We start from the raw sequence: 23,990 nt of genomic DNA, 5'->3' as shown, positions 1-23,990 counted from the left end.
CAAATCTTACTCTTTGTATCTGTATATCCTCTTAGAGGGTGGTTTTCCACCTGCTTCATGAAATGTAAATTTTTTTGTTTTACAAGTCTAGTGAGCTCCCTGATTGTTTATCTGTTGCCCTAAGGCATACATGATATAGTTAAAAAAAATATGTTTTAAAATACTTGAAGTTTTTTTCTTTTGCATTTTCCATTTTTACTGGTGGTCTCTTAAGTATTAATCTTTTTGAATGAAATGGTCTAAACATTCAGAAAGCTGTAGGAGATAACAAAGCTTCGTACCAACCCCTAACTTTATTGAATTTCAATAAGTTGCCATATTCTCTTCATATTTTGTTTTTAGCAGTAAAGCTTTACTGCTACAGTTGAAACCATTTGTGTACCCTCCCCAGTTATATTCCATTCCTCCCTAACTATAGGTCTGATTTTTTGCATTTATCGTTACTGCATGTCTTCCTGTCTACCTGCCTGGATAATACATAGTACAGTTTCATAGTTTTAGCAAATGCTAGTACAGCATATGTACATATTCTTCTACAACTTTAAAATTGTTTTTGTTTAAGCTTTGATTTTGAAGTTTGGCCGTGTCATTGCATGTAGTTCTAGGTTATTCATTTTAACTGCTTTGTAGCAGTCCATTGTGTGAATATGCATCACAGTTAACTGATTGCGCTTTTACTTTAAAGTCACAAAGTATCTGTACCTATCCTTTTTAAGCCAACGTGTCGTTACACCTCTTGTACAGATGTAGAAGTTTTCCCTGAAACAGTGCTCTCCGAATGTAGGCTATGGGGCTTCTCTGGTGGTCCAGTGGCTAAGACTCGGCGCTTCCAGTGGAGGGGCACAGGTTTGATCCCTGGGTGGGGAGCTGTGATCCCACATGCTGGGTGATACAGCCGAAAAATAAAGCAAATTAAAACAAATAAAAAAACCTAAATTGCAGGTCATGACCCTTCGGCTATTAATATATGAGATATATTAGATATGAGATCAATTTAGAAAACCTTAGGCCTTAAGTTTGTTGTTTTTTTTTTTTATGGTATTTCATACACAATGTGAGTACCTGTTAGCGTTTTAATTAGTGAAATAGAAGATATCAGAGTATGTTTCATGTAATAAGTTTATTTTTCATTAATCATTGTTTCAGTAATACATGTTCTGGATTACTGTAAAATGTATTTGTTACCATGGATTATGGTCAGTTTCACAGAGATGCGAAATAATTGTGCTGAGAGGAATGCACTTTAAACTTCATAGGGTTTTTTAAAAAATTGCTTCCACTGTGGTTTCACCAGTTTATGTTTTTCCAGCTCCAGTGGATGAGATATTTGTGCAGAGTATAGGAGTGTCATGAGTAAGATTAATAGAGGCATGGTCAAGGTGAAGAACTTTTCAAATTCTGATTGTATATTTAAGACGGAAGCTATCAATGCTGACACATTGGGTGTGGAGCAAAAGAAAAAAAAAACAGATCTGATGAGCTATCTGAATTATAGTCATAGTTTTCATATAGTGATACTTTCTTGCCAAGATGGAAAGAAGAGGAGAGTAGAAATATGGGGATAGAAATCAAGAATTGTTAGCACATATTTATAACATCCTGGCGTTCAGGGGAGAGGTTGCAGCTGGAGTCGCTAAAGGAACAGGAGAGGTAAAGACACAGTACTGGCTGAGATATCCAGCCGTTATCCACCAGGAGTGGATGAGGTGAAAAAGAGGTTAGGGTTCCAGCCGGCAAAGATTAAGAAAAGAAGGAGGGTCTAGCAAGAGGCTGCGGGGAGGTGAAATAATGTCTCAAGGAGGAGCTGACCAACTATGTTAAATCTGCTGAGAGGTGAAGTAAGATGAGACATCCAAATTGACCAATGGATTTCAGTGTATGGAGGTTATTGGACAGAATTGTTCCTTCGAAGTAATAGGAATGAAATCATGATTTAAAAGAATGGGGAGACTTTCAATTTCTGTAGTGGCTGGTGGTCTGGACCAAGCTCTCCAGCTGAACGTATAGAAAGCTGGGAAAAAATACATGAAAAGCATCTGCTTGAAAATGTCCCAAGGTTAAAACAAGGCAGAGATGAGAAGGTAGTGGAGAATTTCAGAGCCAAAATCTGAGAGAAGATGGAACCCAGAGAAATGAGCTTAGAGTTTGGAGGCTGCCTTTACCTAGAGGCATCTACTGTATCTGGAAAAAATATTCTGAGAAACTAAAGAGTGCTTTTGAGAGGAAAGAAAAGCTATCAGGAGCAAGAGGGACTTGGGAGGTGCCCACCGTGTTCCTGTTTCTTCATCTGAGTCATGATTACATGAGCATTTGCTGTGTGCTAACTCATTCGCTCTAAATTTATGTTGGTTTTTTTTTACACTCTGTTATGCTTCACGTAAAATCAACATAAGAAAAGAGTGGGAGAAGCTCAGTGGGAGGGGAAGCAGTGGAGACAGCAAGCACAGCAGCCCTTTTGATATGTAGTAGTTGGAAAAAGAGAATTGGGGCAGTAAGCTGGGGGGATCATGCAGTTAAGGGCATATAGTACAACATGTTTCTGTATTGATAGAAATGATCCCATTGAGGGAAGTTCGGGAGAGTTATGGCAAGAGCACTGAACTTGAGTAGATGAGAAGGAATGTAATTGGTTTCAGACAGGAACAGGGATAATTCAGACTTTCCCAGTATACCAGTGAAGAGGCTCAATGTTTATGATCACAGAAACCTACAGGATGGCCAATGTGTTGATGAAGGTATGGAAATCCTCATCTGATGGCATTTTCAGTGAAATTAGAAACAGGGGTTACACCTATGTGTGAGGAGGGTGGGAAAGGTATTGGGACTCTGTGGAGATGAGCAGTTTGAAGGGGTTATGCTAGGCTATGCTATGCTAAGTCACTTCAGTTGTGTCCGACTCTGTGCGACCCCATAGACGGCAGCCCACCAGGCTACCCCATCCCTGGGATTCTCCAGGCAAGAACACTGGAGTGGGTTGCCATTTCCCTCTCCAATGCATGAAAGTGAAAAGTGAAAGTGAAGTTGCTCAGTCGTGTCCGACCCTTAGCGACCCATGGACTGCAGCCCTCCAGGCTCCTCCGTCCAAGGGATTCTCCAGGCAAGAGTACTGGAGTGGGATGCCATTGCCTTCTCCTAAAGGGGTTAACTAGGAACTATAGTGGGAATACTGGCTAGTGCCAGGAGCCTACTTGAGGTTTGTGTTTGTAAACTGAAAATGAGACCAGTCACCATGCTCATATGTTTTCTGTATTAATTCAGCTGCCCCAGCACAAGGTGCAAAATCAGCAGAAAGTTGGATTTAGCGAGGATTGGGATAATGCCAAGCTAGTGAGATAGACTAGGGAGAGATACAAGGTGATGATTGTAATAAAGGAGAACATGAAGAGGGTAACGGCGAGTGAGAGGACGGAAGGGTCTGGATTGGAGATCCCAATGAAGGACGATAAAGATCTGGGATTATTGGAGTAACTGAGTTGGAATAAACCTGGATGTCAGGGGAAGGGAGGAGGGCTGGGAGGTGGAAGAGTAATGGTGACCAGAGATTGGGATGCTTAAAATGGAGAGTATCAGCAATGATGTGATTTAAGGGAATAGCATGAACATAAGTGGATGAGACATGGTGGAGGAGAGCAGAGCAGAGCACAGATCTGAGAGGCCAACTATTGAAAAATCGACTTTGTGGAAACTAGAATGATCGAGAGATACGATGACGAGACTAGTGACAGAGTTGGTCGGGAACGTGACAGATGACTGAATGAGGGTGGGTTGGCAGCTTCTGGTAGCAGTGTCTTTAAAGGACCTGAAACTTCCTCAGGAGGAGGGAAAAACATACTCTTGAAACAGCAGTGAGGAACAAGGGAGATATTTACCCCCACCTCCAGCCTCAGTGATACAGTGATGTTGAAAAAGGCCAGCCTTCCCTTGAAAGAACACTCAGGAAACAGTATTCTTGGGGGATATTTTAATTAGTGTACGATATGGCAGGAATATTCAATGAAAAGATTTTGACTGTAAGGAATTTTGCCAATGACAGTAACCATGAATTCCAGAGAACACAGTGGAAAGGTTTACAGATTATGATCTTTAGTTAGCCAAATCACAATTAGAATTTGGGTAATTCATGATGAACTGGAAAGCTTGGTTTTTCTGTTTTGTTCATAGCAATATCTTAGGTACCTCATGATTTTAAAACATTTTTACTAGATCTGTAATTATGTATCTATTCTCATTTTTAATATTGTTTTTCTCTTTTTTTTCCTTAGGTAGTCTTGTTAGCGGTTTGAAATTTTTAAGTTTTAAAGGAGGAGTAGTTTTTCCTTTTTTGCTTATCCAGTTTTAAAAAATTTGTTCTCGATCTATCTTTTCTTCTAGTTTGTGTTTAATCTGTTTTTTTCACTTCTTTAATTTAAATGCTTAACCTGTTAATTTAAAGCATTTTTGTTTTGTAATAAATTCATCAAACACTAAATTTACATCTTTGAATCAAGTCAGTGCATCCTGCTAGTTTTATGTGTAGTGTATGCTTGCTAAGTTGCTTCATTTGTGGCCAGCTCTTTCATCCTTATTCATTTATAAGTAGTTTGTAGTTTCCATTTGAATTCTGTTTAACCCAGGATGACTTAGAAGTGCATTAAATTTTTTCTGTGTACATTTCCTTTTGCCTTCTGTGTTGAAACCTCCTTTGTGATCTAGGAAGTGCAATTTTTTTTAGTTGTATTAAAAACTTCCACTGTGATTTTGGATTTGACAGTTTCCCTGGTGGTTCAGTTGGTAAAGCGTCTGCCTCCAATGCAGGAGAACCAGGTTCAATCCCTGGGTTGGGAACATCCTCTGGAGAAGGAAATGGCAAACCACTCCAGTACTCTTGCCTGGAAAATCTCATGGACAGAGAAGCATGGTAGGCTACAGTCCATGGGGTCGCAAAGAGTCGGACACAACTGAGTGACTTCACTTTTTTCTTTCTGTATCATTCTATTAGTTTATTTTTCAAGGTTGCTGCATTGGATGCATTTAAGACAATTTACTGTGTGTATGTGTGTGTGCGTATGCACATGTATTTTTTAAACTCAGTGTTCACTGTATCTTTATTGACTTTCTTCCTCCTGATTTTGATATTGTTATGTCACTTTTAGTTTAATATTTTCCTGATGCGTCTTTTTTCTTTTTTTCCTTTTTTATTTATAGCCATCTGTATGATTTTTGTTTTAGGTGTACCTCTATTAAATGGCTGAATTTTGTATTTTTAAATCACTCTAATAATCTTTGTTTTTAATTGTTGAGTTTGAGGCATGTGCATTTATTGTGACTGTTGATATATTTAGACTTCTTTAAGGCTGAACCAAATAAAATTGATAATCATTCATTTTTGACTTACAGAAATGACAGCTTTATAAAAAGTTCTATCTAATAAATCATATTTTGTTTACCATCTTTGTTTTTTTCTTTCCTGCAATACTAATTGCTACATTTTCAACTGGTAAAATTTTTAGTATTCATGTTTTTCTGTCTCTTGGTTTGGAAGCTGCACGTTTTATTTTTATTCCTTTAATGGTGAGATCTGGGCCCATTGTAGTCTGTCAAGATGTAAATTTATCTGCGTGCTCAGTGTATATAGTGTCCTTTGGATCCAAACAGTCTTGTTATTTTTCACTGTTAGGACATTTCTAGTTGTAATCTCAAATTTTGCGGTGTCGCCGTGCCCTCCAGTCTATTCCTCTGGAACTGCTCCTGTGCGCATTCTAGGAACTCCTTAATCTACACTGTTAGTTTTGCTCACTTTTTTAATTATATCTAGATGAATTTCTCATAAATACCTTGATACCGTCAGAGTCTGTGTCTGATGTTTACTGGCTTTGTGGCTTTGGACAAGTTCCTTGACCTTTCCATACCTCAGGTTCCTTATCTGTACAGTCAGGACACTAACAGAGGTTGTTGGAAGACTCTAGTGCTTTGAATACTCGCTGGTCTAGGATGCAGAGAAGGCCTCTGTCCAGAGAATGAGCTCTCCATCCCAGTGCAATTCTCAGGAAAAGACAACTCGAAGCATGCTTTTCCATCTTCACTCTTTTTCACTCCTCACTGTCTGGCTTCTGAAGTGTATTCACAATGCACTGTTAAATGAGAACTGTCAGATTGATAGTTAAGTACCCCTCCATTGAGCTGGACAAAGCTGGCCAACAGGTGCTTTTCAGACCAGTTCCCCAGAGGTGGAAGAGGAGTAGTGTGGGGCAGCCCTTAGAGAGCAGCCTTTTCGCCCTCTTATCTGAATCCAGAAAAGCCTTGGTTGTCTGAGCTGTAGGCTTAACTCCTTGTATAGCTGGAGTGTCAGGTCACCTTGCAGCAGAACCTTTACCACCTTATAGGATCTCCAAGGACACGTTTTTGAAGGCAACTGTAGCAAAGGAGAACATTGTTCCAGTGTCAAGAAGAATTCAATAGAAATAACAGTCAAAGAAAACCCTTGTAATGTGTAATCTTAGGGAAGAAGATAAATACAATTTCAAGGCATCTAATTTGGCAATTCCATCCTATATAATTAGTCTCAGATGGTTAAGAACTAACAATAATACCACTTATTGAGTGTTTATTATGTTTCAGGGGCTGTACACATTACTACCCTGGTGGGTAGTATGCCCAGTTTACAGATGGGGTAACTCTCAGACCAGAAAGAGCTTCTCTTAGGGCTCTTTCTTTGTGATTCTAGTGCACACTTGCAGTTCTGGAGTTGCCTTTGAGTGCAGCCTGGCTAATACCAGAAGGAAAAAAATGGAAAACTCACCAGTGGTTGGTTGGAACTTCGAATTACCATCTCCTTTCCCAGTTGACCTGCTACCATTCACATTTCAGTGTCCCGTCAAACAGCTGCTCCATGCATTCTGCCCAGGAGTTATGGCTCCACCCACTGGGAGTAACAGAGTGGCATGCACTTACTCCATCTTTCCTGGAACCAGAAAATATACCCATTTAAAGTGTATGATGCAGTGATTTTAAGTATTTATTAATAACTGTAGTAAACTTGCAGAGTTATGCTGGTATCACCACTCTTAGAAAGTTTGTTGTTCAGTTGCTCAGTCATGGCCAACTCTTTGTGACCCCATGAACTGCTGCACACCTGGTTTCCCTGTCCTTCCCTATCTCCTGGGTTTGCTTAAACTCATGTCCATTGAGTCCATGATACCATCCAGCCATCTCATTCTCTGCCACCCCCTTCTCCTCCTGCCTTCAATCTTTCCCAGCATCAGGGTCTTCTCCAATGAGTCAACTCTTCGCATCAGATGGCCAAAGTATTGGAACTTCACCTTCAGCATCAGTTCTTCCAATGAATATTCAGGACTGATTTCCTTTAGGATTGACTAGTTTGATCTCCTTGCTGTCCAAGGGACTCTAAAGAATCTTCTCCAGCATCACAGTTTGAAGGTATCAGTTCTGTGGCACTCAGCCTTCTTTGTGGGCCAGGTCTCACATCCATACATGACTACTGGAAAAGCCATAGGTTTGACTATACAGATCATTGTTGGCAAAGTGATGTCACTGCTTTTTAATAATACACTGTCTAGGTTTGTCATAGCCTTTCTTCCACGGAGCAAGCTCTTTTAATTTCGTGGCTACAGTCACCATCCACAGTAATTTTGGAGCCCAAGAAAATAGTCTGCCACTGTTTCCATTGTTTCCCCATCTATTTGCCATGAAGTGATGGGACCAGATGCCATGATCTTAGTGTTTTGAATGTTGAGTTTTAAGCCAGCTTTTTCACTCTCCTCTTTCACCTTCATCAAGAGGCTCTTTAGTTCCTCTTCGTTTTCTTTTATTAGGGTGGTGTCATCTGCATATCTGAGGTTATTGCTGTTTCTCCTGACAACCTTGATTCCAGTTTGAGCTTCCTCCAGCCAGCATTTCTCATCATGTACTCTGCATATAAGTTAAATAAGCAGAGTGACAACATACAGCCTTGACGTACTCCTTTCCCAATTTGGAACCAGTCTGTTGTTCCATGTCCAGTTCTAACTGTTGCTTCCTGACCTATGTACAGTTTTCTCAGGAGGCAGGTAAGGTGGTCCGGTATTCCTGTCTCTTTAAGAATTCTCCAGTTTGTTGTGATCCACACAAAGGCTATAGCATAGTCGTGAAGCAGAAGTAGATGCTTTTCTGGAATTCCCGTGCCTTTTTTATGATCCAGGGGATGTTGGCAGTTTGAGCTCTGGTTCCTCTGGCTTTTCTAAATCCAGCTTGTACATCTGGAAGTTCTAGATTTACTTACTGTTGAAACCTATCTTGAAGGATTTTGAGCATTACCTTGCTAGCATGTGAAATGAGCACACAATTGCACTCATTTGGAAAATTTTTATTCACCCAAAAAAAGTCTCTGGTGTGCGTCTGTAGTCACTCTCCATTCCCACTCTCAGCCCCAGGTTAAAGTTATCACTGATGTGCTCTATTTATGTAGACTTGCCTCATCTGGCCGTTTCATTTAAATGGAATCACATAATGTGAAGTCTTTGTGTCTGAGTCCTTTGACTGAGGATAGTGTTTCTGGGATTCTCCCAATTGTGGCCTGTCTCCTTTGTTCCTTTTTATTGCCCAGTGTTACTCAGCTGTGTGGATGTTACTGCTGGCACCAGTTGATGAACATTTGAATTGTTCCCCTTTTTTAGCTATTATGAGTAATGTTACTAAGAACATTTGTATACAGGAGTTTGTGTGGATATATGTTTTTGTTTTTCTTGGGCAAATTCCCAATTGCAGAGTCTTATAATACTCTTTAACTATTTAAGAAATTGGCAAGCTATTTTCCAGAGCAGCTGCACCATTTACACTTCCATCAGCAGTGTATGAGGGTTCTAGTTTCTCCACATCCTTACCAGTGCTGCTTTTTTATTGTCTTTTCTACTATAGTCATTTTACAGGGTGTGAAGTGGTACCTCACTGTGATTTTAATTGGGGTTTCTCTAATGATATTGAGGATCTTTTTATGTACTTATCAGCCATTTTTATATCTTTAATGAAATGTCTTTTCAAATATGTTGCCCATTGTAAGTTAGATTATTTGATTTCCTGTTGCTGAGTTGCAAGAACTCTATATGTTCTGGACAAATTATAAATATCAGACATGTGATTTCAAAATATTTTCTTAGTTTGTGGCTTGTGTTTTCCATTTCCTTAATGGCTTAATGATACCTTTAGGTACAGAATGTGCTCATTGGCACAGAAAAATTTAATTTTAATGAAATCATATTTATCAGTTGTTTCTTTTATGCATTGTGCTTCTAATGTCACATCACACTTTATGGAACAAGACTGGACTCCTCCCTGCTAAGGTCAGAAGCAAGCAAAGGATGCCTGCTTTCTGCTTATTCTCAAAATTCTACTAGTCCAAAACTCAGAAGTGCACTGTGGGTACAGAAAGAGAGCCCCAAAAGTAGCCCTCTCTGGTCTGAGATACAGAAAGAGGGTGTCTTAAGGTTCGCTTTTTTTAACTCGTTTTTTTCTTATCTTCCCTCTACTCTCAGCCCCTAGGCAGTATTGTCAAGGCACACAGCCATGAGAGCAGCGGCCAGGGCGGCAGTCTGAGGAAGGGAAATCCTCTCTGACTAGAAGAACTCTGGTCTCCAGAGCATGTGTAGATTCCCATTGCTTTTCTCTTTCTGTCTCCCACAGTTAGACCTGAAACACAGGTACAGTCTTGGGAAATATGCAGCAGAGAGAGGAAACTAAAGCCTCATTTTCTACCTGTGTTGGAAGACTCAACGTAAAAGACGTCAGTTCTCCAGTACAGGGGTTCCTTAAAACACTAGGAATAAAATTACCATGTGGCCCAGCAGTCCCACTGCTTGGCACATACCCTGAGAAAATCATAATTCAAAAAGACACATGTACCCCAGTATTCATTGAAGCACTGTTTACAATAGTCAGGATATGGAGGCAATGTCCTGACATGGAAGCATAGATGTCCATTGACAGATGAATGGATGAAAGGTGTGGTATATATGTACAATGGAATATTACTCAGGCATAAAAAGGAATAAATCTGAGTTAGTTCTAGTGAGGTAGATGAACCTGCAGCCTGTTACAGTGAAGTAAGTCAGCATGAAAAATATCATATATTAATGCATATATATATGGAAAATAGGAAAATTGTACTGATGAACTAATTTGCAGGACAGGAATACATAGACACATACATAGACACGTAGGACACAGACATAGAGACTTGTGGACACAGCAGGGGAAGAAGAGAGTGGGATGAAACTGAGAGAGTAACGCTGAAACATATACATTACCCTATGTAAAATAGCTAGTGGGAAGTTGCTGTGTAACACAGAAAGCTCACCCAGTGCTCTGTGACAGGCTAGAGGTGGGATGGGGTGGGGGTAGGAGGGAGGTTCAAGAGGGAGGGGACATATGTATACTTACAGCTGATTCACAGTGTTGTATGGCAGGAAGCAACACAATATTGTAAAACATTCATCCTCCAATTAAAAATAAAAATGTTCTTTAAAAACAGATGCATAGTAGCCCCTCAAAAAAAAGATGCCAATTCTCCTCAGTAGATGTTTGGTGAAATTCCATCAGAATCCGAGCAAGGGATTTAAATTTTTATTTGAAAATGCAAAAAAAAAATAGAATAACTAAAATAAATTTGAAAATGATGAATAAATTTGGAGGAAATACATTACCCAATTCAAAGACTTTCTATAAAGCTGCGGTAATCAAGTTATGATGTTGGCAAAAAGATAGATGTATGGATTAATGGGATAAGATAGAAAGCTCAGAAATAGACCCATTTTAAATTTTATTTTATTGACATATAGTTAATTTACAATGTCATGTTAGTTTCAGTTGTATAGCAAAGTGATTCAGTTTTATATAAATACATATTCTTTTTCATTATGGATTATTAGACGGCATTGAAAATAGTTCCCTGTGCTATACAGTAGGACCTTGTTTGTTTTATATATAGTAGTTTGTATATGCTAATCTCAAACTTTTATTACCCCTCTCTCACCCCCTTTCCTCCTTGGTATTTGTTTGGTTTATTTTGTGAATCTGTGAGTCTGTTTTTATTTTGTAGATATGTTCATCTGTATCATATTTTAGATTCCACTTATAAATGATATCATATGGTATTTGTTTTTCTCTTTATGACTTATTTTATTTAGTATGATAATCTCTTGACTCCCCAGGTGGCACTAGTGGTAAAGACCTGCCTCCTAATGCAGGAGACAAGAGACAGCTGGTTCTGTCCCTGGGTTGGAAGAGGCCCTGGAGGAAGGCATGGCAACCCACTCCAGTATTCTTGCCTGGAGAATCTGGTGGACAGAGGAGCCAGGTGGGCTACAGTACATAGGGTTGCAAAGAGTCAGACATGACTGAAGCGTCTTAGCACTCAGTGATAATCTCTGGGTCCATCCATGTTGGTGCACATGGTATTATTTCACTCTCTTTATGGCTGAATAATATTCCATTATATATATTCTTTATCCATTCATCTATTGATAGACATTTAGGTTGCTCCCATGTCTTGTGTGTGTACTAGGTCACTTCAGTCATGTCCAGCTCTTTGCAACCCCATGTACTGTTACCCCCAGGCTCCTCTGTCCATGAGATTCTCCAGGCAAGAATACTGGAGTGGGTTGCCATGCCCTCCTCCAGGGAATCTCCCCGACCCACATCTCTTGCATCTCCTACATTGGCAGGCGTATTCTTTACCACTAGCCCACCTGGGAAGCCCTGAAAACCACTGCTCTGTATTATTCCTTTTAAATAAAGTTGTTAAGAAGACAAAATTCATCTGTAATGCTAGCGGTCCACAGGAGTGGTCACCTTGGGAACGGGTGCAGTGGGAGCCTCCGTGGGGTTGGTAATGGTCTTGTTTCTTCTGGGTGCTGACTCCTTGATGCATTCACTTTGTAGAAACTCATTGAACTGTATACTTATAGTTGTCAACTTGTTTATTTATTTCAGTAAAAAGTTAAGAGTCTTCTTTTCCCTCTCTTCCTAACCCACACCCTGTTGTTAAGTCTGTGTGTGGTCTTTCTGTTTTGTTTGTTTTTAAAGCAACATGGCCTTCCACTTGCGAGTTTTCTTCCCCAAGGATGTGCTCAGTTGGGACACAGTAGAAGAAGATGGCTTCATAATACAGCCTGTGCTCATCCTTAGCTCGGTGTCTCCTTCTCTCAAAGGGTTACCTTCCCTCCAGCCCCACAAGGACAGGTGGCCCCTTCAGGGGAGAAGCTTAGCTGGAATGCTGGAGTATGTGTGTGTGTGTTTACATGTCTGTGATCATTTATAAAGATTTTCCCATATTTTCTCTGTTTTGTTTTTTTATGAAATCGTGTGGGTTTTTAAAATACCTTTTATTTATTTGTTATTTTATTGTCTTATTACTTCCTTACTGTGTACTTATTACTTACTTATTATGCATGGGGTCTTCACTGCTGCATGAGGGCTTTCTCTAGTTGGTGACGAGCGGGGCTACTCTTCATTGCAGTGTGCAGACTTCTCACTGCGGTGGCCCCTCTTGTTGCCGAGCACAGGCTCTGGGCGCACAGACTTCAGTAGCTGCAGCACGCAGGCTCAGTAGCTGTGGTCACGGGCCCTAGAGCGTGGGCTCAGTGGTTGTGGCACATGGGCTTCGTTGCTCCGCAGCATGTGGAATCTGTGCAGACCAGGGATGGGACCCATGTCCCCTGCGTTGGCAGGTAGCTTCTTACCCACTGTAACACCAGGGAAGTCCTGGGAGAATGTTTGTGAGTTTGTATTTCTCTGAATGATTAAATTCAGTTGTTTGATTTAGGAAATTGGTATCCTTTTTGTCATCTGTTCTGGGTTCTAATACTCACTCTGCTTTCTGATTCTTCCATCCTGCTGTGAATGATTTCCATTTTAGTCTTCTTTATTTCCAGTGTTGCGTAGCTTTACTTCCTTTCCATACAACTTCAGAATTTAATTCCTTAGCCTGTCGTCCTAGTAATAAATCTGACTTACCACTCCTCTTCTGCAGAGCCGGCACCTCCGAGTTTTCCGTCATCTTCCTGTTGGTTCCCGGTTGTGCACCCAGCTGGCTTCCCAGCTAGCAGTACTGTTTGTACATGCCAGGTTTACCTAGTCATCCTCTGAGTCTCAGGGGGTTTTGTTCTTTCTGTTGTTTCTGTAAGCTAGCTTTGTAGTCACCATGGCTGTATTCTGTTTCCCAGCACTCATAATAATAAGTAGGATTAGTTTGTGAAACAAGGAGACTCATGACTTAATAGGATTCAGTTAAGCAATGTTAGAATGTCCTGGAACACATGGCTTGATGTCTGGTTACTTAGTGCTATTGTTGCCCTCGGGTAGTCTGTTTCTAGTGGTTTCATCTAGCTCACAAGACTGAAAGATGAGACCATGTAGAACTAGTTTATTCATTCTGTGTGCCGATACTTTGGGTGTGTTTGGTCTTTTCCAATGACTACATTTCTAGACACAGTCTATACTGAACAAGATGTGTGCTGAAATTGCGTTGTGGAATGGCAGCATCAAGATTGTGAAACTCACAATCAGCCCTGCCACTCCTTTCCTGGGTCTGTCCTTGGCTTCTCATTTGTGAATTGTGGTGCCAAGTATCTCACAAAGCTATTAGGAAGCTTCAGTGCCTGGTGCTTAGTAGATACTCAGTAAATATTAGTTTACTTCCTTTGTGGCAGGGAATCTTTTGCTTAGATTATTCAACTATTAGCCTGTAGCAGTTCTGACTTTTTGTCTAATGGGATTCTTGAGACGCATTCACTTTGGGATTAGTGATATGGCCTTAGTACATTCTCCATTGAAATGAATCCACAGAAGACATATCAGGAGAGGTGCCTGATTTTAAGAACATGATTAACATCTTTAAAATAGTTTTAGTCTAAGCATATATAACTTTAGGTACTGTTTTATTAAATGCAACATTAACCAAAACCTAAATAAATGAGAAGTTACTGAGAGTTGCACCACTAGAGCCCTAGAGCCAACTGCCTTTATTCCTCTGTCAGCCATCCTAGTCTGGGTTACTGGATTTTGCTGTCTTAACAGTTTTACAAAGGCATTTGCTTTGTTTCCAGGTGTAAAACAAAGGTGTATCCAGATAACCTTCCTACAACCAGTGTGGTGATTGTTTTCCACAATGAGGCTTGGAGCACACTTCTGCGAACTGTCCACAGCGTCATTAATCGCTCACCAAGACACATGCTAGAAGAAATTGTTCTAGTAGATGATGCCAGTGAAAGAGGTAAATTTTATATTTTAATGCCAATAATCTACATGTTTTGTCATTAGTGCTTATAAAACTAGCTGCTATCAGTGATAGTTGCTATCAGTTTAACCTAATAATTTTATACAAGCTTCTAACTTATCCTAAAAGTTATTTATGACATTTGGACTCATTCACATATGCAAACAGTTTACAGCCTTGTGAAACTTAAAATATTACTTTAATTAGCATTTAGTTGTATCACATCTTAATCTTGTTTTAAAAAGAGATAACTGTAAAAATTTATGCATAACAGTGGGGGAGGAAAAAACACAATTTTGTCAGGATTTTCTCTGTGGGAAGCTGAGCCTGGAGTCGGTGGAGAAAGACCGGCTCTGATTTAGAGCCATGAAGAGAGATTTAGTGCATGGACAGTGGGAATCGTCCCTGCCAGCAGAGCAGAGCCTCAACTGGGCGAGTCCAGGCTCTCCAGGTTCTCCCTAGATCTTCCCATTTTCTCCATTCCCAAGGTCAGGCGTGGTGCATAAAAGCGTGCCCGAAAGGGTGATGAAGGGCCTTGTGGGAAAGTGGTGTACAGTATGTCTCTGATCTCATGATGAGTCTCTGCAGTGGCTCTGGCCCAGACATTCTTCCATGAATCTCAGAATTTTTCACGGGCTTTTTTGTTTTTCACAGCACAGCTGTTTAGGATCATTGGTGTCATGTGCTTTCCCCAATATTCCTATACTCACATGAGAAAAATTTGAAGGGAACTACAGAAAATGGCTCTTCCCTGCTTAAGCAGCTTGAAACTTCATGACTTATCTTTTCAACCTTTTTTTGTTGTTTTCTTCACCTTTCTTGCCTAATCTCTCATTGCATATGCTAAGATAGTTTAGTCAAGTATTATACCTTCTCCTTCCTATGCCCACACTAAACATATACATTTAAGCATGATGAAATTTAATTACTTCCTATCTTAACTATTGGGATTAATTTGCACATTGATAACAATTTAAGTCATCTTCCTTTGCCAGATTGTAGAAGTAAAAATAAATAAGTTATAGCCTTGCTGTCTCAAGGGTTTTGTAGCTTGCTTCCTTAATCTAATCAAGGAGATAGTTTATAATTGCATAAAACATTTAATAATAATAGCTACTCTAATTAATGTCAAAATGGATGAGAGCGGTTATAAATTAAGAATACCACACTTAAATAATTACTATTGACAGTAGACATATAAATTTCACCTGAATAATTGTTAGCTAGGAATTAATTAATCCCTCTTTTAGAAAATTAGCCAGAGTTAGTTTAGCAGCGATATATAAAAACATTTCTGTCCTCTGAGTGACTGACTTATAAGTTGAAACTTTTGAAATTAAATGTTCCTTAAGGAGAGATATTTTTCCTCAGATGAAGTGATTTGTTTTTATATTTCCCCCTGTTTTCGCCATCATTTTGTTGCAGGCCTGAGAAGGCTGTGTGAAATAGGAAGTTTTTGTGGGATGTAGCCTAATCAGAAAGATGCATGTGTCCACAGCATGAAGTGGCAAAGAAAGTCACGTATCCCAGTTATTTTTTCCTCCCTCATGTAGGCCCTCCTGAATCACCATGGCCTGTGTGAACCTGTAATTGGAAACGTGTGGGCAGGTGTCTGCCTCCCTGCTCCGTCGGGCTCTTAGTCACTAAGCAGGTCTGAAGTGTCACTGCACAGCTCTCACAGAGAACTTGGTTCTTCTGCGTCTTCTGGCCTGGAAAGCCTCGGGTGTTCTGATCACCACTTCTGATGCTTGGGAACCACTGGGCGTTGTGCTGTTGTGGTCACAGCTGCAGTCCTGCTGCCCAGACTGAGCATGGTCTGACCTTCTTGTTTAGGTGGTAGCTATGGGCCCAGGAACCAGAGCCAGCTCTCTTAAGTCTTTGCCCCTTCCTACTCATGAGGCCCAGCCAAGGCACCGTTATTTCTCACCCGGCTGATGAAATAGACTAGTCTCCCCATAAACACTGTCTCCCTGAAGGAAGCTTTTAAACATGCAGACCAGACCACGTCACTTCTCTGATGAAAACCTTTCCTCAAAACAAAGACCTACTATATAACACAGGGAACTATATCGGTATCCTATAATAATCTACAATTGAAAAAAATATGAAAAAGAACCTGTATGTAACTGAATCACATTGCTGTACCCCTGAAAACATTGTAAATCAACTATACTTTTAAAAAAAATCATTCCTCTGAGGCCTGCAACTATACTTCAGTTAAAAACAAGCAAACAGCTTTCCTCTAAGGCCTGCATGACCTGGTCTTTGCCTGCATCTCCAGTCTCATCTTGTAAATCCCTGCCCACCCTATCCCCACAGTTCAGCTCAGATGTTTCATCAGAGTCAAGTTACATTCAGAGAGGCCTTCCTTGACCTCCCAAGACCAGGTCATGTCCCACTGAACACCTCTCAGAACACTCTGTACTCCACAGCACCCCCCGGAGCTTTACCAGTTTACACCCACCCCCCCAGGCAGGCACTATAACTCCATCAGGAAGGACTGTTCGCTCACTGTTTTCTCCCCAGTGTCCACAGTGCCTGTTACATAGTAAGCAGTCCAGAATATATTCAGTGAATGAAGGGAAGAGTAATCCCCAGTCAGTTAATCCTTGTGTTTTCCTCCTTGTCTGCATAGAGTTCCTAACTAGGTTATGTAGCATGCATAGTCTGCTCATGGCCTCAGAGTCCTGGATTTCACAGTTAACCTGCTGAGACATCAGTAGCTCCATTTATTAAGTATGAAGTAGGTGCTATAATTATCCCTATTTTATTGTTAGAGCAAAATGAGACTTAACCATAAACCTGGGGGTTGACCTCTTAACTGCTATGTGCTTCATGTCTGTCATAACTTTACTGTTACAGATCTGTAATAAAGACGGAATCTGGATGAATCCCTAGTTCATGTTCAAAGTTATGCAGTTGTCATCTCAGAAGGGTATCTTAAGGCTTAGAATTGATACAGTGTTCTTAATCTGACATGACTATTGTTTTTCTCATTTTACACAAAAGGAAATAGGTTCTTATTTAAGTAGGGATTAGGAGTCAGGTTTATTAATATTACACTCTAAATTCCTTGCTCTTTTGAGTTCTAACTAAGATTTCTCAGTTGTTGCCAGGAGCAGCGAAATTTTCCCTGACCTTTACTCTGCCAGCCTCACACTGCCTGAGGTAGAGATGCCTTGGGATCCGTTTATAGACTAATAGCTGTAAAGATACCTAATAAATAAGATTCTCCCTTATTTTTAGATGACGTTGTATCTTCTAATCATAATCAGTTAACCCCCATGGCTTCATTTTCATAAAATGAGTTTTGAATAAGTAGTTCTTAGCGACTGAACTGAACTGAACTGAATCCCCCTCACACACTAGTAAAGTAATGCTCAAAATTCTCCAAGCGAGGCTTCAGCAGTACGTGAACCACGAACTTCCAGATGTTCAAGCTGCTTTTAGAAAAGGCAGAGGAAACAGAGATCAAATTGCCAACATCCGCTGGATCAGGGAAACAGCAAGAGAGTTCCAGAAAAACATCTATTTCTGCTTTATTGACTATGCCAAAGCCTTTGACTGTGTGGATCACAATAAACTGGAAAATTCTGAAAGAGATGGGAATACCAGACCACCTGACCTGCCTCTTGAGAAACCTGTATGCAGGTCAGGAAGCAACAGTTAGAATTGGACATGAAACAACAGACTGGTTCCAAATAGGAAAAGGAGTATGTCAAGGCTGTATATTGTCACCCTGCTTATTTAACTTATATGCAGAGTACATCATGAGAAATGCTGGACTGGAAGAAGCATAAGCTGGAATCAATATTGCCGGGAGAAATATCAATAACCTCAGATAGGCAGATGACACCACCCTTATGGCAGAAAGTGAAGAGGAACTCAAAAGCCTCTTGATGAAAGTGAAAGAGGAGAGTGAAAAAGTTGGCTTAAAGCTCAACATTCAGAAAACGAAGATCATGGCATCTGATCCCATCACCTCATGGGAAATAGATGGGGAAACAGTGGAAACAGTATCAGACTTTATTTTTGGGGGCTCCCAAATCACTGCAGATGGTGACTGCAGCCATGAAATTAAAAGACACTTACTCCTTGGAAGAAAAGGTATGACCAACCTAGATAGCATATTGAAAAGCAGAGACGTTACTTTGCCAACAAAGGTCCGTCTAGTCAAGGCTATGGTTTTTCCAGTGGTCATGTATGGATGTGAGAGTTGGACTGTGAAGAAGGCTGAGTGCCGAAGAATTGATGCTTTTGAACTGTAGTGTTGGAGAAGACTCTTGAGAGTCCCTTGGACTGCAAGGAGATCCAACCAGTCCATTTTGAAGGAGATCAGCCCTGGATGTTCTTTGGAAGAAATGATGCTAAAGCTGAAACTCCAGTACTTTGGCCACCTCATGCGAAGAGTTGACTCATTGGAAAAGACTCTGATGCTGGGAGGGATTGGGGGCAGGAGGAAAAGGGGACAACAGAGGATGAGATGGCTGGATGGCATCACCGACTCGATGGACGTGAGTCTGAATGAACTCTGGGAGATGGTGATGGACAGGGAGGCCTGGCGTGCTGCGATTCATGAGGTCACAAAGAGTCGGACACGACTGAGCAACTGAACTGAACTGAATCCCCCACCTAGTCCTAAGCACATAATTCTCTGTCAGCTGTTAGGAAGACACCTAGTTTGTAGTCATATTGCATGAGAACCACAAAGATGTTAAATAAAATGCCAAGAAAAGTTGTTGAATAGCAACTTTTTTGAGCCACCAGACCATGCGTTTTTCATTTTAATGATAGACAAGACATAGTATCATAACTTTCAAAGATAACAGGACTCAGGGATTAGATTGCTTTGATTCTTAAGATGCACTTCAAACTAATTCTGGAAGGAAGACTTACTGGGAGATGCGTTGTAATACAGTTGCACTTGACTGGTCTAAGGTACTAGAATATAACTCATACCTCATCACATGAGATTCATCAAACTCTGAACATAAAGCAGTTTAAATGTGTATCAGGTCGGGCAATTCCACAGTCCTGAATTTTTCCCTTGGTTGTTTCCTTTCAGGATTTCTTGCTGTGGGTGAAAAGATGGGCTTTGAAGTCAGCAGACCTGATTTGACTGTTGGATCTACTCCTTAATAAACTGTGCCATCTTGATCAGTTCATTTAATATTCTAAGCCTTAGAATTTCATGTCTAAAATAGGTTTAATAACATCTCATAGGGTCATTATGAGGATTAATGAAATAAAGTCTGTAAAGAGCCTGGCATTATACTAAACAGACATAAAAGGGTAAAATGGTGCTTTTCATCGGGATTGGCATCACCCTCACCTTTTTACTCAGAATCAAATTATAGCTTTCTGGTTCATAAAATCATGGTTATCAGGTAGGAGTTCTCCCCATATTTTTCAGATACTCTTTTTAGCCCAGATATTTTAGAAAATGTGTTAGCAGACATGGAAAGGATCGGTGTTCTGGTGTAGTGGACATAGAGGCCTTTTTTCTCTTTCACTGTTTTCATAGCCCTGATTATTCCATTATTGAATCAGTCAGGTCTTACCACTTCCAGGGAGCAAGAACCATTTCACTCCTATTTGTCTTTCCCTCTCCAATATGTAGGAAGCCCTTTGGGTTCCCACATTTAGAATTTATCCCCTTAATATACCCAACCACCCTTATGGAGATCCCATGGACAGAGGTAGTCATAGGCATCCTGGTAGCTCCATGTCAAGATTTTCCTTCCCTGGAGAGATTGTCCTTGTACTTCTTACATGGGGACAAGTGGGAAAGACATTTGCCCACCATCTATTGCTTCTCTGGCATAACTACCAGAAACTAACCTGATCTGCAACTTCTCTTTGCCTTGAGGAAGTGGACACTTTTCTGCTTTTTTCTTTTTTAATTTATTTATTTGGCTGCACCAGGTTTTAGTCATTGCACATGGGATCTTCAGTCTTCCTTACAGCATGCAGGGCCCTTAGTCGCAGCTTGTGGGATCTAGTTCCCTGACCAGGGATTGAACCTAGACCCCCTGCATTGGGGTGCAAAGTCTCAGCCACTGGACCACCAGGGAAGTCTCCCTTGTCTGCCTTTTAAAGTCAGTTATGTACTCTGGAGGCAGGAAATCCTTGACTTAAGGGCACAGCCTCTCTCTGAACTCTCCAGGATAGCTGCTGATTTTCTTTTTCTCTTTAGTTGCCCTTCCCTCTTGAAAGCTCTTTTACTTGGACCAAACGGTCTGTTAAGGTTTCTGTTTGGTCTTGCAGCTACAGCCCAGCATTCTCTTCTAGCTTGACCTCACTCCCCACCTCCTGCAAGAAGAACTGCATAGTCAGAGACTGCGACTGTCTGTAAGACAATTCGCTCCTGTCTTTAAAGAAACCACACAGTTTTCTGAACTCTTAACAGCTATTGTGTATTCGTTCCTTCTCTCTATTGAGATCTGGGTTTAATTCTATTGAATCACCTTCTTTCTGTTCCTGATCCTTAAGCGTGATTTAAAAAGAAGAATTGAGCCTGACAGAAAGCTCCTTCAAGAAATGTGGTAACATGCTTTTGACTGAGCCTGAGCCCAGAGGCTCTCCCCTAATGCCTCGCGTAACAAAGAAGAGGCAGTTCTGGCACATTCTGTCAGGAAATAAAAAGCCTTCCTGGGTGAACTGGGTTTGTGAGTCAGGGAGCCTCACCTACAGTGCCCAGTAAATACATGTTGAATGAATACTGCAATCCAAAGTTGCTTTCCACCTGGGCAATGCCAGCTCACAGATTTTTCGTGTTATTTTCTTATTTGTTTTATTCCTTTTCAGACTTTTTAAAAAGACCTCTAGAGAGTTACGTGAAAAAATTAAAAGTACCCGTTCACGTCATTCGAATGGAGCAGCGTTCTGGATTGATCAGAGCTAGGTTAAAAGGCGCTGCTGTGTCTAAAGGCCAAGTGATCACCTTTTTAGACGCGCACTGTGAGTGCACAGTGGGGTGGCTGGAGCCTCTCTTAGCCAGGATCAAACACGACAGGTAATTTTATGGGATTTATAAATTGTTTTCAGTGCCTTTGTGTTAAACTATGGTAAGTTGCGTAATTCTGTTTTAAAATAAATATAAAAATATTTTCTTCTGAGTTTTCCTTTTAAATACCTTTGAAGAATGCTCGTGCTCAGTTCCTGAGTCGTGTCCAACTCTCGTGACCCCATGGACTGTAGCCCACCAGGCCCCTCTGTGCATGGGATTTTCCAGGCAAGCATACTGGAGTGGGTTCCCATTTTCTTCTCCAAGGGATCCTCCCAACCCAGGGATCGAACGCATGTCTCCCGCATTGGTAGACAGATTTACCACTGAGCCACCTGAGACGCGCCATGAAGACTGCTCTAGACTAAATGTGAAGACCACATTCTCAAGCCTGGAAGCACTGTTTGTAGACTGTCTTGTTAGTGAGGATGGGTTAGGAAACGTGTTGTTAGGATGCTTATTGTCTGCTCTCTTCACTGAACAGGAACAGAACATATAGACACTTATCTCAGGGCTGGTAGGATAAAAAGCCCTGTACTCGTCCCTGTTCTCTAAGGCTGCCATGAGGGTTCGGGCAGGTCATCTGCTCTCTGTCTGCATCTTTACTGAGACTGTATCTCTCAGCCTGTAGCGCAGAGTTAAAGAGGGTGAGGAGATACACGTTGCCCCGGAAATGCTTGATTGTATATGAAAAATAAGCACTGTAATCTTGGCTAATACAGGTGGAACATTTGGAGCAGTGCAAGCTCATGGTTGTAGTCTTTCATGATGCAGTTTTCAGAGAATTGTCTACTGCTGGGCTCTGGCTTAGTTCCTAGATATCAGGAAAAAACCTAACTAACTTCATTCTGCAGGACCTAGGTTTGCTGCATTTCTGCTTGTTGTTGCAGTTTCAACCAGAGGCTGGCCGTGTCAGCTTAACATTAAGATTTAGATTTCAGCAGGGTAAACCCTTATTAGTCAAGTTGAGCATGCGTGTGTGCTAAGTTGCTTCAGTCGTGTCCGACTCTTTGTGACCCTGTGGTCTGTAACCTGCCAGGCTCCTCTGTTCATGGGATTCTCCAGGCAAGAATACTGGAGTGGGTTGCTATGCCCTCCTCCAGGGGACCTTCCCCACCACCCGAGTCTCTTATGTTTCCTGCACTGGCAGGCGGGTTCTTTAGTACTAGTGCCAGCTGGGAAGGCCCCAAGTTGAGCTTAGTGGGAGCTTCTCATTGCATCCATTCTGTTTGTAAGCAAATACTGGACCTACATCTCTCCCCTTTCAAAGATGAATTGCCTGGGCAGTGAGAAGATACAGTAGCTTTAGGAAGGAGAACACTGCCTGAAAAAGACATAGGATATCTGTAAATTGTTTTCTGTATGTAACAAATGACTGATTCAGGAAGTGTGTTTTTGTGTAAAGACAGTCTGTAACCTTTATGAAGCAGGAGCCTAAACCCTTGGAGAAAGCAGTGTGAAATATGAAATATGAAAGAGAAATTGCCTGAAATAACAAACACAACTACTTCCAGTTGGGCCATATGATAGATGAGGTATCCTGAACAACTTTTCCAACTGAAAAAGCTAAATTCTGGATAAATACAAAACATATTTTTAAGTGCATCACCAAGTTGGCAGTAAAGTAAGAAATTTTGCAGCTCTCAGAACGAAGTACATACAAGTAAGTAGTCCAGACACTAAAGTCAGCTTTCACTTGTAGGGTTTCCTGCTGAACTTAGGGGATATGGATCTTCTACCTTAAAAGACAAACAGTTGGGAGGATAGGAGCCAAGGCCAGGGCCCTGCCTACAGTGTGAAGACAAATAGCAAATATCTGCATAAAGCTAGGCTTCCGTTGTCTGTACTTCTGGGTTAGAATGAGAAGTGAATTCTATCACACCAAAGGCAACCTGGCTGTTTCAACCTTGATATGGGGTGAAGGAGGGAAAACAGATCTCTCCTGAGAATTTGTAAGCAGGATACAGAAAAAGGGGATACCAGTTCAACTTGTTTTATGTGACTAGTATAACCTTGATAAGAAATCTGAAAAGAAGTACGTGGAAAATTATTCAAACCCACTGGTGAACCTTAATACAAAAATCTCACACCATCAGCAAACTGAGTCCAGCTGGGATTTATTAACAGCGTATCAACATATATAAAAAACACAGGGTTCCCCAACTTCCAGGACCTAATGCCTGATGATCAGAGGTGGAGCTGATGTAATAATAATAGAAATAAAATGCACAATAAATGTAATGCACCTGAATCATCCCAAACCCACACTTCCCCCACTCCAGTTTAACGGAAAAACTGTCTTCCATGAAACCAGTCTCTGGTGCCAAAAAAGTGGGGGAACACTGATAACATATCAGTATATATGTATATATAACACATCATTACTACTTGGTTTAGTTTAATATTACAAAACCAGTTCACAAAGTAGATGATGTTAACGTATTTCTGAAACTGTGATTAAAACCCTGTCATTAAAACTCTGTAATCACTTTAGTAGATACAGGAAAAAAAAAATGTTCATTTATGATTAAAATGAACATTGATCTGTGATTTAAAATACTTAGTAAACTATTACAGAATGGAAATTTACAAATTTTAGAAAAGATAGCTAAATATACACTTGTTAACTGGCAAACATAACAGAGAAATGTTGAAAGTGTTTTGCACAAGATAAGGATGCCCTGAATTATTTGTATTACTCAGTATTATTAGAAGCCTTAGATTTTGCAATAATACAAG

At 40.7% G+C, this 23,990-nt stretch overlaps 1 protein-coding gene and 1 non-coding gene across 3 annotated transcripts in view; both read left to right on the top strand.

Annotated features, from left to right (window-relative positions):
• Nucleotides 1-23,990, top strand: part of GALNT1 (polypeptide N-acetylgalactosaminyltransferase 1) — a 69,007-nt gene that overhangs the window by 18,328 nt on the left and 26,689 nt on the right. For both annotated transcript variants that reach the window (XM_068993553.1, XM_068993552.1), the window contains exons 3-4: nucleotides 14,076-14,242; nucleotides 21,053-21,260. In XM_068993553.1, coding sequence (XP_068849654.1) covers nucleotides 14,076-14,242; nucleotides 21,053-21,260 — 375 coding nt within the window. The remainder of the gene's footprint in view (nucleotides 1-14,075; nucleotides 14,243-21,052; nucleotides 21,261-23,990) is intronic.
• TRNAW-CCA (transfer RNA tryptophan (anticodon CCA)) lies at nucleotides 4,753-4,824 on the top strand. Its single transcript has one exon. It is a non-coding gene; the product is annotated as a tRNA-Trp (tRNA).

This window comes from Capricornis sumatraensis, chromosome 21 (assembly GCF_032405125.1).
Source record: "Capricornis sumatraensis isolate serow.1 chromosome 21, serow.2, whole genome shotgun sequence".
Taxonomy (NCBI): Eukaryota; Metazoa; Chordata; class Mammalia; order Artiodactyla; family Bovidae; genus Capricornis; species Capricornis sumatraensis.
This window is presented reverse-complemented; position numbering and strand designations above follow the sequence as displayed.